A 13,705-nucleotide genomic window follows, 5' to 3' on the forward strand; every position below is an offset into this window, starting at 1 on the left:
GGGCGGCCACTCAGTGAGTTGGCCTTGAAAATATATATAGATCGGATTCGTGTTCCACTCTAAAAACCCTGTTATTTGTACCTCATATTGCAAAATTCAGCAAATACTTACTATTTGGGTGGTGTTGTGGGGGTGGGGTGGCCCCATAGACACTTTTCCTGAATATTGATATCAGATTTGTGCTTTACTCCCAAAGACCTTTCATTTGAGCCCCATGTGGCTATGGTCGTAAATGTGTTCCCTTTGGGGGAGGCTTTTGGGGAGAGGCGGCCCCCCAAACACTTGGTCTCATATTTGGATATCAGATTCGCATTCTACACTCAAATACCTTTTATTTAAGCCCCATATTTCCATGGTCAGTAAATATTGGGTTGCACAAAAAGTAATTGCGGATTATTCATATAGTCGGCGGTGACAAATTTTTTCACAGCTTGTGACTCTGTAATTGCATTCTTTCTCCTGTCAGTTATCAGCTGTTACTTTTAGCTTGCTTTAGAAAAAAAGTGTAAAATAAGTATATTTGATTAAAGTTCATTCTAAGTTTTATTAAAAATGCATTTACTTTCTTTTAAAAAATCTGCAATTACTTTTTGGGCAACCCAATAAGTCCTGTTTGGGGGTGTTTTTGGGGAAGGGGTGAACCCCCAGAAACGTGGTCCCACATTTGGATATCAGATTCGTATTCTACTCGCAAATACCTTTCGTTTGAGTCCCATATTGCCATGGTCGGTAAATATGTCCGTTTTAGGGGTGTTTTGGGGCTTGGGGTGGTCCCTCTAGCACTTGGTTCGACAAATGGATATCAGATACGTTTTCGTATCCTAAATACCTTTCATTTGAGTCCCATATTGTCGTGATTGGTCTAAATATATGTTTGGTAGGTTTTAAGGTGGGGCGGTCCCCCTAGGTACCCCATCCGAAATTTCGATATCGAATTTTTATTTTTATGGTACTATATGAGAGCACACAAAATTTCGCTTAAATCGCACCATCCATCTCCAAGATCTGGTGTTTCTGAAAGTTATGGTAAGGGGGAGGGTCCGCCCCCCTTCAGATATAAAAAGATTTTGTACCCTATTTTCACCACGGGATCATTATGCACCATCTGTGAAAATTTCAAGAAAATCGGTGCAGCCGTTTCTGAGTCTATAAGGAACACACAAACATACAAACAAACAAACAAACACAAATTGATTTTTATGTATAAGATGAGGCCTTGGACGCATATTTTGAGGTTTTACCAATGGAATGACGAAATGAGTATACCCCCATCCTATGGTGGAGGGTATAAAAATAGACTTTGTCAATGTATGCTCAATAGAGGTCGCCACCATTCACCCGATGTCATTTTGAAGACTGCATGAAAAAAACTGGGATATTGTACTCTCAAGTAGTTAAAGAAGAACTGAAGTAAAGGGTGATTTTTTTGAGGTTAGGATTTTCATGCATTAGTATTTGACAGATCACGTGGGATTTCAGACATGGTGTCAAAGAGAAAGATGCTCAGTATGCTTTGACATTTCATCATGAATAGACTTACTAACGAGCAACGCTTGCAAATCATTGAATTTTATTACCAAAATCAGTGTTCGGTTCGAAATGTGTTCATTCACCGTAACGTTGCGTCCAACAGCATCTTTGAAAAAATACGGTCCAATGATTCCACCAGCGTACAAACCACACCAAACAGTGCATTTTTCGGGATGCATGGGCAGTTCTTGAACGGCTTCTGGTTGCTCTTCACTCCAAATGCGGCAATTTTGCTTATTTACATAGCCATTCAACCAGAAATGAGCCTCATCGCTGAACGGTGAATGAACACATTTCGAACCGAACACTGATTTTGGTAATAAAATTCAATGATTTGCAAGCGTTGCTCGTTAGTAAGTCTATTCATGATGAAATGTCAAAGCATACTGAGCATCTTTCTCTTTGACACCATGTCTGAAATCCCACGTGATCTGTCAAATACTAATGCATGAAAATCCTAACCTCAAAAAAATCACCCTTTACTTTTGTTTTCATTGACCTTCCAAATAAGTAAGTCTTTCTGGAGCACCCTGTTATTCAAATGCGAACTGAGTTAATAAAGGCAAATTTTTATTGAAATCCCGGGAGGTGGGAACCCAAAATTCGACCCGCCCGAACTTAGCACGTTTCAACTTCTTGTATACATATTTTCGTCCCGCATGTGATGCTGATACCATCAAATAATCGCATAAATACCTACTCGAAATAAAAATCAAAGGCTATATTTTATATGCAGAGGATGCAGATTGTGCATTTCAACAAGTGTATATATATATATATATATATGAATAAGGTTACACACTTAGTGCTGGATTTGCTCAAGTGTAACATTAAATAATTTATTTTATTTTTTTTAATTCAAGATAATCTGCTTGAATTATTACACCGGTGACCTAGAAAATGTGTGATAATGCCTTATTTCCAAATATTCCTTCCCTCGCTGGTTTAAGCTGATAAAGACTCAAACTATGGTAAAAAAAAAAAATCGAATTATTTTTACCACCATTCAAACCTATAGTCGAAAGAATTTTGCTATGCATGGTATGACTTGATAAAATAATACAAATTTGCTTAGCAAATTGTCGTTTTATTGAGTTGCCCAAAAAGTAATTGCGGATTTTTTAAAAGAAAGTAAATGCATTTTTAAACTTAGAATTAACTTTAATCAAATACACTTTTTTTACACTTTTTTTCTAAAGCAAGCTAAAAGTAACAGCTGATAATTGACAGAAGAAAGAATGCAAAATTTGTCAACGCCGACTATATGAAAAATCCGCAATTACTTTTTGGGCAACCCAATAGTTTATTTTATAGAAAATTTGAGATTATGAGAATAATAAAACATTTGAGTTATTTAAAAGTGCATCTATGACTATGTTGTAAAATTCTTGAAAAGCATTAAATCTATTGTAGGCCGGCAAAACTGCTCTCCTGAAAAGCGGCATTGTCTAATAAACTATGGCAACATCAATTTATTCTCTTGACATTGTAGTAGCCAAAGGTTTTTGATAGAGCCGCTGCACATATTTACGCAAGTAAATGCCAAAATCCACCATTTTTGTTGTAAAGGCCTAAAGGCAGATAAAACCACATTTAAGATATCGCAAATATCCATACCACCCCTAAAGCTTACCAAATCCAAGACATAGCGTGGTATGTTTCCCTTGAAGTCCACACAAGCTATCCATTCCACAATGCATTCATTGGGATTTTCTTCAATTTCCCTAATGATATAGGCCGATATGTGATTTTGGCCTCGTATGTATTTAGTGGTGGCAGGCACTTTATCAGAGTCCACACTGCTGCTGGCAATTATCCACACACGACCTTGCGTGGTGCTTTCCTCAGGCTCATATGATTCAATGAAATCGCAAAGAGTTTCCACTTCCAATGGATTTTCCTTTTCAAGTTGCAGCAAACTTTCACAATCCGAGCGATTTAGTGACATTTTGGCATCTTGACTCATAATATCATTTTTGATATTTTTTACTCCCAACTTAAGCACATGGTTATTGGCCAACAATTCCATTCGATTACCTTGCATAGCTGTCATTGGATAATTACCCAAAATATTTCTATTTTGGGCCAAAGATACTTCCGGCGAGGATGTCATTGTAGACATTTTAATCTCACACCATTTATTTAATTTTTGCTGCTCGTAAGCATTCAATTCAAAATGCTCATCACACATACTGCCATTGGAGAAAAGTCGACAACAGCGCAGATTTATAAACTCACGAGATTTGATAATACCTCCTGCACATGGCGCTGAGATGTTATAGGTAATATCAGTGTAGGGGTTGATTTTCTAAAAAAATAAAAAAAAATAATTTCAGATGAGTCTTAACAAGTAAAAGAGTGCTAAGTTTGGCCGGGGCGAATCTTGGGAATCCCCACCGCCATGGGTTCTGCTAAAAATTAATACACAATAAATTTTATTCTACAAACCAAACTTCTGTCAAAGCAGCAAAAATTAAAGCTTCTAGGAAACGAACAAGGATGATCGAGAGACCAAATTACATGGGGGCTATATAAGGTTATAAACCGATTTGGACCGTACTTAACACAGTTGTTGGAAGTCATAACAGAACACCATATGCAAAATTTCAGCCAAATCGGACAAAAATGTGGCTTTCAGCGGCTCAAGAAGTCCAATCGGGAAATCGGTTTATGTGGCAGCTATATCAGGTTATAGACCGATTCCGACCGTACTTAACACAGTTGTTGGAAGTCATAACAGAACACCATATGCAAAATTTCAGCCAAATCGAACAAAAATTGTGGCTTTCAGGGGCTCAAGAAGTCAAATCGGGAAATCGGTTTATGTGGCAGCTATATCAGGTTATAGACCGATTCCGACCGTACTTAACACAGCTGTTGGAAGTCATTACAGAACACCACATGCAAAATTTCAGCCAAATCTAACAAAAATTGCGGCTAGTAAGGGCTCAAGAAGTCAAATCGGCAGATCGGTTTATATGGGAGCTATATCAGGTTATAGACCGATTCCGACCGTACTTAACACAGTTAATGTAAGTCATAACAGAACACCATATACAAAATTTCAGTAAAATCGGACCAACATTGCGGCTAGTAAAGGCTCAAGAAGTCAAATCGGGAGATCGGTTTATATGGGAGCTATATCAGGTTATAGATCGATTCCGACCATACTTGACACAATTCTTGGAAATCATAACAGAATACCATATGCAAAATTACAGCCAAATCGGACAAAAATTGCGGCTAGTAAGAGCTCAAGAAGTCAAATCGGGAGATCGGTTTATATGGGAGCTATATCAGGTTATGGACCGATTCCGACCATACTTGACACAGTTCTTGGAAATCATAACAGAACACCACATGCAAAATTTCAGCCCAATCGTACAAAAATTGCGGCTTGTAAGGACTCAAAGAGTCAAATCGGGAGATCGGTTTATATGGTAGCTATATCAGGTTATACACCGATTCGGACCGTACTTAACACAGTTGTTGGAAGTCATAACAGAACACCACATGCAAAATTTCAGTCAAATCGGACAAAAATTGCGGCTAGTAAGGGCTCAAGAAGTCAAATTGAGAGATCGGTTTATATGGGAGCTATATCAGGTTATAGATCGAATCCGGCCATACTTAACACAGTTCTTGGAAGTCATAACAGAACACCACGTGCAAAATTTCAGTCAAATCGGACGAAGATTGCGGCTAGTAAGGGCTCAAGAAATCAAATCGGGAGATCGGTTTATATGGGAGCCATATCTAAATCTGAACCGATATAGCCCATTTTAAATCCCCCAACGACCTACATCAATATTAAGTATATGTGCAAAATTTCAAGCGACTAGCTTTACGCGTTAGACTGCTTTCGTAATTTTGACGGACGGACATGGCTAAATCGACTCAGAACGTCGAGACGATCATGAATATATATATTCTATGGAGTCTTAGATGAATATTTCGAGATGTTACAAACGGAATGAGTAGATTAGTATACCCACATCCTATAGTGGTGGGTATAAAAAGGCATAAGTTCGGCCGGACCGAACTTTGCATACCCACCATCCTGGGTATATATGTTCGATTTAAGCAAAATTTTGTATTTTGTAATTTTAGAATCATATAACCTGGGGGGACGTCCCATTCCAAAACCCACCCCAACGGACATGTTTACCGATTGGGACAATATGGGTATCAAATGAAAGGTATTTTAGAGTAGAGTACGAACTTGGTATACAATACCATCCTTAGCATTCGGGGGTCCCCCAGCCCCAAAACACCCCCCAACAGGACACTTTGAAAGCTTTGGCCAATATGGGTATCAAATGAAAGGAATTTAAGAGTAGATTACAAACTTAATATATAAATGTCACCTAAAGTGTTCGAGGGAGTCCCCCAACCCTAAATAAAACCCAACAGGACACTTCACAGCAATATGGGTATCAAACGAAAGTTGTTTGGGAGTTGAGTACACATCTGTTGGTTCGAGGCGTCGGCGGGGCCTCCCCAACCCCAAAAACCCTCAGAACAAGCATGAATATCCAACGCCACAAAATGGGTATCAAATGAAAGGTCTTTGAGAGTTTACTACGAATCTGGTATACACTTTTGGGACAGAGTCCGTGACCGGCGAACCCATTAAATACCCTTCAGTAGGATGTGTAGTTCATCGTTCGTTCAACAGGACATGTAGATCACGGCAATAAAGGACTCAAATAATTCGTCTTTTGGGTTTTAGCGTCGGGGGGACCAACCTTCTCCTCCCAATAAAAACAACACCAAATTGATGACCGAGAATATATTGTACTCAATTGAAAGGACTTGCAGGAGGGCAATCCCCCTTCCCAAATCCGACCAGAAAAGGCCGATCAGTATAGGATAGGACAGCAATACAAGATATCTGATAGTAGAGTACACTTTGCCCTCAAATTGGACCTGCGGATGTTTAGAAATGTGTTATCCCAAGTGGTAACTTTAAAATATGATTTGGAATGTTAATAACCAATATAAAACCAATTTATAAGTGTGGATCTGGACGAGACCCGTAGCCCTGAATATCTTGATCGCCACCTTCAAAATGCGTGACATTATAGGGCTTAAACAAAATCGTGTTCTAGCACAATGCTGTTAATATTTCAGGATCCGACCCCTAAATTCCCTTCAAACCGACCATGTTTGCCTACTATGGCAATAAGGGGGGCCTCAAATTATGGGTATTTGGTTCTAGTAAACGAATTTGATATCCAATTTTGGGGCAAATTTTTCGTTGGTAGTCCCACCCCATAAACTCCCTCTAAACTATATGCAATTGCGGCTGAAATAAAAGGAATTTAACAGTAGAGCACGATGCTGATATTTTTCAAGGCTAAGTGCATTGGTGGCAGCCCCACCCTACATACCCCTGAAACTGGGCACATTTGTGGGCTATGGCAAACCTGATATCTGTTTTATGGCCTGTTTAAGTGTTTCAGGGACGACTCATCTCATAAACTCCCCCTGAACCGACTATAGCACTATGTAGCTTAAATGTGGTTTTTGGGAGTAGAGTATGAATCTGATATCCTTTTTCGGGGCAAGGGGTTTGACTACTCCGATCTACTTTACCCTCACTTTACCCTATTTTCAAAAACGCCAGATCTTGGAGGTGGGTGGGGCGATTAACGTTAAATTTACTTTGTTTATATGAACTCAAAAACAGAAATTTGGTATCCTTATTTAGGGTGAGATATCTAGAGGGCCGCGCCACCTCCAAACCCCGCCAAATGGAAATATGATCCCCATGATACCCCCACACTATATATATTTACGGTATGGGGTATTATTGAGGTCCTGTAAGGTGCAATTCTTATCCGACTTGGCTTAAAATTTGCACAATGACTTGTACTATAGTCTCCAACATCTAAATTAAGGATGACCTACCTTGCAACTTCCAAAAGTTTGACAACGGATGCCTTCACCACATTTTTTTTGTATAAAATATATGAACCACATGTATGTGTCTATTGGACTACTGATGTTTTTCAACAGTAATTCTGCCCTTCTTAAGACCATCTATATACAGTGAAAGGCAACTACTAACCTGGCAATGCCACTCAATGCTAAAAAGATATAAACATTCCGAATTCGGAAACCAAGCCTCGCGGATGCAAGACAGAGAATGATGTCAGGCCTCGAAGTTGCCCCTTTTCCCCCTGGGTGGTTTTAACTTAACAGAGTCCATGCTAACCTGAGTTCCTCCCTTGTTTTGGTTGTGGACACTATCCTCTCCTTCGTGTAACCTGGGGAACCTGATGAACTAACATGTGTCGCGAAATAATACACACATTAGAATGGATCAAATTGTGTGGACCGAAAACGGTTATCGAAATCGAAATCTGCGTCGAATTCTGGGAAGCTCTTTGAACTTTGATCAAAATCGGTTCCAATATAGATTTAGCTCGCATATTAACATATCGCCCGATTTACACATACTATGTATAAAGACGTAGAAGGCCACCGTAGCGCAGTGGTTAGTGGTTGTTACCCTCTGACGCCGAACTCCTGGGTTCAATTCCTGGCGAGAACATAAACAAAAAAAAAAACAGCGTTGATTATCCCCCTCTAAAGCTGGCAACATTTATGAAGTACTTTGCCATGTAAAAACTTCTCCCCAAAGAGGTGTCGCACTGCGGCACTTCGTTCGATCTCGTCTATAAAAAGGCGGCCCCTTATCATTTAGCTTAAACTTGAATCGGACAGCACTCATTGATAGATGAGAAGTTTGGCCCTGTTCCTTTTGCACGAAAACTTGTATGAAGTCTGCAATTACTAATCGGAATGCCTCTGCTGAATTTAGTTAAAATCGGTTTATATTTGGATATAGCTCCCCTAAAAAGATACCACCCGATGAACGGACTTTGTAGTCGAAAACCGGAAGCTCGATTTTTTTTAACGCCCATTGTTTCTTGGGCAAATTTTCTAAGAATTCGTTGTAGTTTCCGATTTTGATAACTGCTTTGTCGATTAAACTGGTCCACCCTAATACACATGGTTTTATATAGTCCAAAACATGGCTGAGACACTGTAAAAAATGTTGACGTCCCCCGCAAAAAAGACCATACCCATGATCTTGAGCGCACATAGGGACAAACAGAACTATGAAAAGACAGATCAACAATAGCCGAAAAAAAAACAAAGATGAAACGTGGCGTACAACGATGACAAACCATATACAGTCTCTCCGCAAATAGTGGAGCTGCATGAAAATCGAAATATATTAAAAATTATTACTGACAGTTTTCTACGAAGTTATAAGCAATAGTGTTTCCTCATTTAGCCTATTTTTTTCTAAGCTCATAATATTGATGATTGATTAAGATTTCTGAAAACTTTTAGTACTTAAAAAAAGGCAGACGAAAATCAACATTTTGCTGTCGCAAAACAGCAGAAAATGTTTGCTGTTTAAGCAAAAAATTATTAATGTCCCATTTTCAGCAGACTTTTTGTTGTTTTAGCAAACTTTTTTGCTGTTTTTACTAAAAAAAATTCTGTTTTTACTAAAAAAAATTCTATCCTATTAGGCAGATATGAGCCTTATCGTTGAACACAATTTTTTGATAAAACAGTGGATTTCCACCGAACTGTTTTCGCAGAAGACGAATTTTAATAATGAATTTCAATGATTTGCAGTCGTTGATTGTTTGTTTCTCCATGATGAAATGGCAGAGTATACCGAACACTTTTCAGTGCTGCCATCCCAAGAAACTTAATGAATAAAAAATCAAAATCATCAACAAGTTAGCTGCACCAGATTTAAGCATTGTCTACATTTTTATTTCCTGGCCAAACAACGAGTATCCATACTGTTTATGATGTGACAAATGAAAGGCAATCATCTAGTGAATCATACGTTCCTTCTTTTTGTGGCGCGAACATTAATACGACCTGACTCTGACAGATGGCAAAAGCATTCCTATGCCGGTGAAATAGCGGCGCAATGGTAAACCATTCTCTATTCCATGAAAATTGTCTCATAACCCACAAAGCTTCCACCAAGGAACCCATGGTACTGCCAGAAGTGTCGAATCGTACCCGTCACCCGTATATACCAAGCAACCATGCAGTCAGTTGAGTAATGCCAGTAGCAGAGGTATAGGGACAAAAGAAGAGTGGAGTAACGTCTATTCCGCAGGATGAAAAGAGAAATGGAATGACATGAGCGAAATGAGTTGTTCAGGAGTCAGAATAATTTTGAAAATTCGACCAAAAAAATTACACATCGAACCGATGCCTTTATTACAGGCTGATCCTGCCGCAGGGACAAAAAGGCAAACTTGTAACAGTGACAGATAGTTTGCCTTGTACATGGAAAGAAAATTTTTCTCAGCTGCTCTTGCCAGGCGTATGTATCTACCGACGAGAATACCAGAACCAATCCCTGTTATTACCTGAGAGAAGAAAACAAAGCAGCAAGAGCCGATGAGTTGCCAGCTGAATTATGTAAGTCCGGAGGTGACATGGTGATCAGGCGTATGTGTCTGCGCAATCTGTCTAGAAGAACGCATATCTGTTGATAAGAATCTCAGAATATTATGTCCCGGTACGAACAGGAGTGTCGAAATGCCAATGGCAAGTATGCGGCATACATCAAATCTGCAGTTAGTAGCAACGAATGAGTGGTATCAGGAGAAAAGGAAAGATAGGAAACGCCTATTCGGCAGAATAAGAGATACATTGAAAGACCAGAGTGAGAGCAAATCGACATGTTCAGTGCATGAGTTCAGAAATTCTACCAAAGAAATAAATGAAATATCAAACTGATGGCTTTTTTATAGGCACATCCACCTCCGAAGATTAATATGTAAATCTTATAACAAATACAGATAGTTAGCTTAAGATATAGGACTTCGTATCCCCATAGTGGCGGCGTTTGGATATCACTCTGACTAGGCGATAGTCAGAGTGAGGTCAAGTTAACAGTAACCCCGAACAGTCAGGGACGTGACCAGGGGGGTGGCCATCGGACGCAAACCCAACCCCTCCCCTTAAAATTACTATTTTTCAAATGTTAGCGCGCATACGTAATTATAATTTTTTTGTAATTGTTATATGGGCCCCCCAAAAATAAAATTCTCGCTACGTCTCTGGTTATAGTTGAACTATTTATGGTCGGATGCTGATGGAACCGATTATAGGAACTTCATCATACTATGTCCCCTACACAAAAAAGGAGACAAGTCAATATGTGCCAACAACAGAGAAAAAATCTCCTCACCGTATCATAAAAGATACTTTCGTACAGGGTGAGAGATTAAGATCAAGACAACGAGATAATGGAGCCTTATCAATGCGATTCTAGATCTGTTAAATCCACCGTAGACCAGATAATCACTGTACGTCAAACCCTGGAAGAGACCCAAGATAGAAATATCGACACTTACCGTCTTTTTATCGACCACAAAGCATCTTTCGATAGACCTGTACGTTCAAAAACACCCGTTCCTCAGTTTAAGCAGGGAAGAACTTTTCCAAATCGTTCAATACCAAACGAAGTTGTATGTAGGGATACAGCCGCCTATGACGACGACATTGATATTATGAGTCGGTCATCGGATGCAGCCTTCGAAAGGTGGAGAAAAGTCTTAAAGTGGGGTCTGACAGTAAATGGAGATTAAACAAAGTTGATGGTATAAAGGCTCAAAACATCCTGTTAGCACGATTTAACAACGAAGGTTGGGCACTAGTGCTTGGTTAAAATCAATCTACCCGCTGCCATAAACGAAACGAACGACGCCAGTTTTGAAATATGACGAAAATAATATTAAAAAATTTAGGAAACTCTCTACCCTTTGTTTTAAAGTTTTAAAACTCCGAATCACCCTTCTTCTATTTCTACCCCATCTCTCATTATTTTTGTTCCTAATTTTTTTTTTACATTTTTCTTCCAATTGTCCAAAATTATACAAAAAATCTTCTGTGATTTTTTTTATTCTCATTTTCTTACCTCAACTTTTTTTGAACCGACAACAGTAGGATTCCACGAGGTCAACTCTTCGACTCCATTAAAAAAATCTGTGCACATTGGTTTGGCTGGATATTTTATGCGACACTAAAATTTAGGAAATATTTAAAAAAATAAGGATTTGGCATAATTTTTTGGAAAGTTTTCTTGGCACCACCCACCGTTAGTTTATAAATTTTTCCATATTTTTCACGGTGTACCGTGCTAACAAAATCACCATGATTTGTTAACTTCTCCACTTTCCAATCGTCGGCGTTTAAAAGTTCAAATGTTTCTCGCACACAATCCAAGCCCACTTGATGATATTCTTCGTTTTGACGATGATAGTATTGCATAAAGGGCTCTTTTCGCACGGCAAATGCTGCTAAACTCGGTAAAAAGAGTTTCGAGAACATTTTTCTTTTTCCGTTTTTTTTCTTTTTTTACTTTTCCGCTGTATGTTATTAAACACGGACGCACAAGGCTTCACTGATTGATGTAACATTTTGTATAGGCCAGAGAATAACTTTGGCTAGAGCAGTTTCCTCAATGTGATGGGTTGTATGATAAGAGCAATTCATTTAAAATTGTCTGTGGTATTCAGATCGGAACGATTTCATCATTGCTTGCATTGTTTACCTTGTCCTGGAAGGTCTTTTTATACCCTCCACCATAGGATAGTAGTATACTAATTTCGTCATTCCGTTTGTAACATCTCGAATTATTCGTCAAGGACCCCCTAAAGTATATATTTATATTCTTGATCGTCATGACATTTTAAGGCGATCTAGCCATGTCCGTCCGTCTGTCTGTCGAAAGCACTCAAACTTTCGAAGAAGTAAAGCAAGGCACTTGAAATTTCGCACAAATACTTCCGTCCGTCCGTCTGCTGTCGAATGCACGCTAACATTCGAAGGAGTAAAGCTGGGCGCTTGAAACATTGCACAAATACTTCTTATTAGTGTAAGTCGGTTGGGATTGTAAATGGGCCATATCGGTCCAGGTTTTGATATATCTGCCATATAAACCGATCTTGGGTCTTGACTTCTTGAGTCTCTAGGGGACGCAATTCTTATCTGATGTCGTTGAAATTTCCCGTGAAGCTTTTTGTTATGACTTCCAACAATTGTGCTAAGTATGTTTCAAATCGGACCATATTTGGATATATTTAGCTGCCATATAAACCGATCTGGGATCTTGACTTCTAAAGGGCGTAATTATTATCCGATTTAGCTGAAAACTTAGGTAAAGAGTATGGCCAAGTATGGTCCTATTCAGTTCATTACCTCATATAGCTCCCATATAAACCGATCTCCCGATTATACTTCTTAAGCCTCTATAGGGCGCAATTCTTATCTGATTTGGCTGAAATTTTGCACTACGTGTTTTTGCTATGGTATCCTATTTTCAATTCAATTATGATCCGATCAATAGCAATTATTATCCATTATCCCTTGGTAGCCCAAAAAGAGATACCGGACAAGGAACTCGATAAATGCGATCCATGGAGGAGGGTATATAAGATTCCGCTCGGCCGAACTAAGTACGCTTTTACTTGTTTCTTTGTGAGAACTTGCTCTTCTTTTTCTGAGTTTGCAAGTAAGATCAAAGTATGGTTCAGTTGGATCAGTTATAAATAGCCCGAAACTTAAAATTACCCCAATAAAGATTAAGTAGAAATTGAGAGATAGGTTGTGGTTCAGTGGAAAAAAAAAACTCATTTTTTCCAAATATTACAAGAAAATCTAGTTGGTTATGAAGAAGATAATCGTTTGGTAGACTAAAAAGAGGGGGAATTTGAGTTTGAGGGTCAAAGCGGTACTTTTTTGATTTGATGGCAAATTCGTCCAAAATACTTTACATTAGATATGTGCACGTAACTGATTTTTAACTCAGTTACGTGCACATATCTATCTCCGACAACTCTCACGCAACAATTTGTGAAGCTGCAAAACCTTTCACCCAGTATTGACGAGCCAATGCCAAAAAAGTGTATCAATTTTAAGTGATATGGTCTACAGGATCACAGTCAACACGGAATAACTATGAGCTCCACACAGGCTGGAGCATCATGTTCATCATTATCACGGGAAGCTTAGCTCAGAGCTACCGAGCGCATCCACAGGTTGCGTATAGTGAAAAGCTTCGTTTTTATACGAAGTAGCTGCAAAATGCGGCCGCGGGCAGTCAACGATTTTCGAG

The 13,705-nt window shown here is 39.0% G+C and overlaps 2 protein-coding genes across 2 annotated transcripts in view; one reads left to right on the forward strand and one right to left on the reverse strand.

Moving 5' to 3' along the window:
• Positions 1 to 13,705, forward strand: part of LOC106092214 (dynein axonemal light chain 1) — a 170,125-nt gene that overhangs the window by 12,931 nt on the left and 143,489 nt on the right. The window lies entirely within an intron of this gene.
• On the reverse strand, positions 2,886 to 3,524 carry LOC106092211 (steroidogenic acute regulatory protein-like). Its single transcript, XM_059368815.1, has 2 exons — positions 3,164 to 3,524; positions 2,886 to 3,101 (listed from the first exon to the last, which is right to left on the reverse strand). The coding sequence occupies exons 1-2, from the start codon at positions 3,494 to 3,496 to the stop codon at positions 3,003 to 3,005; spliced, it is 432 nt and encodes a 143-aa protein (XP_059224798.1). The 5' UTR covers positions 3,497 to 3,524; the 3' UTR covers positions 2,886 to 3,002.

Source organism: Stomoxys calcitrans, chromosome 5, assembly GCF_963082655.1.
Source record: "Stomoxys calcitrans chromosome 5, idStoCalc2.1, whole genome shotgun sequence".
NCBI lineage: Eukaryota > Metazoa > Arthropoda > Insecta > Diptera > Muscidae > Stomoxys > Stomoxys calcitrans.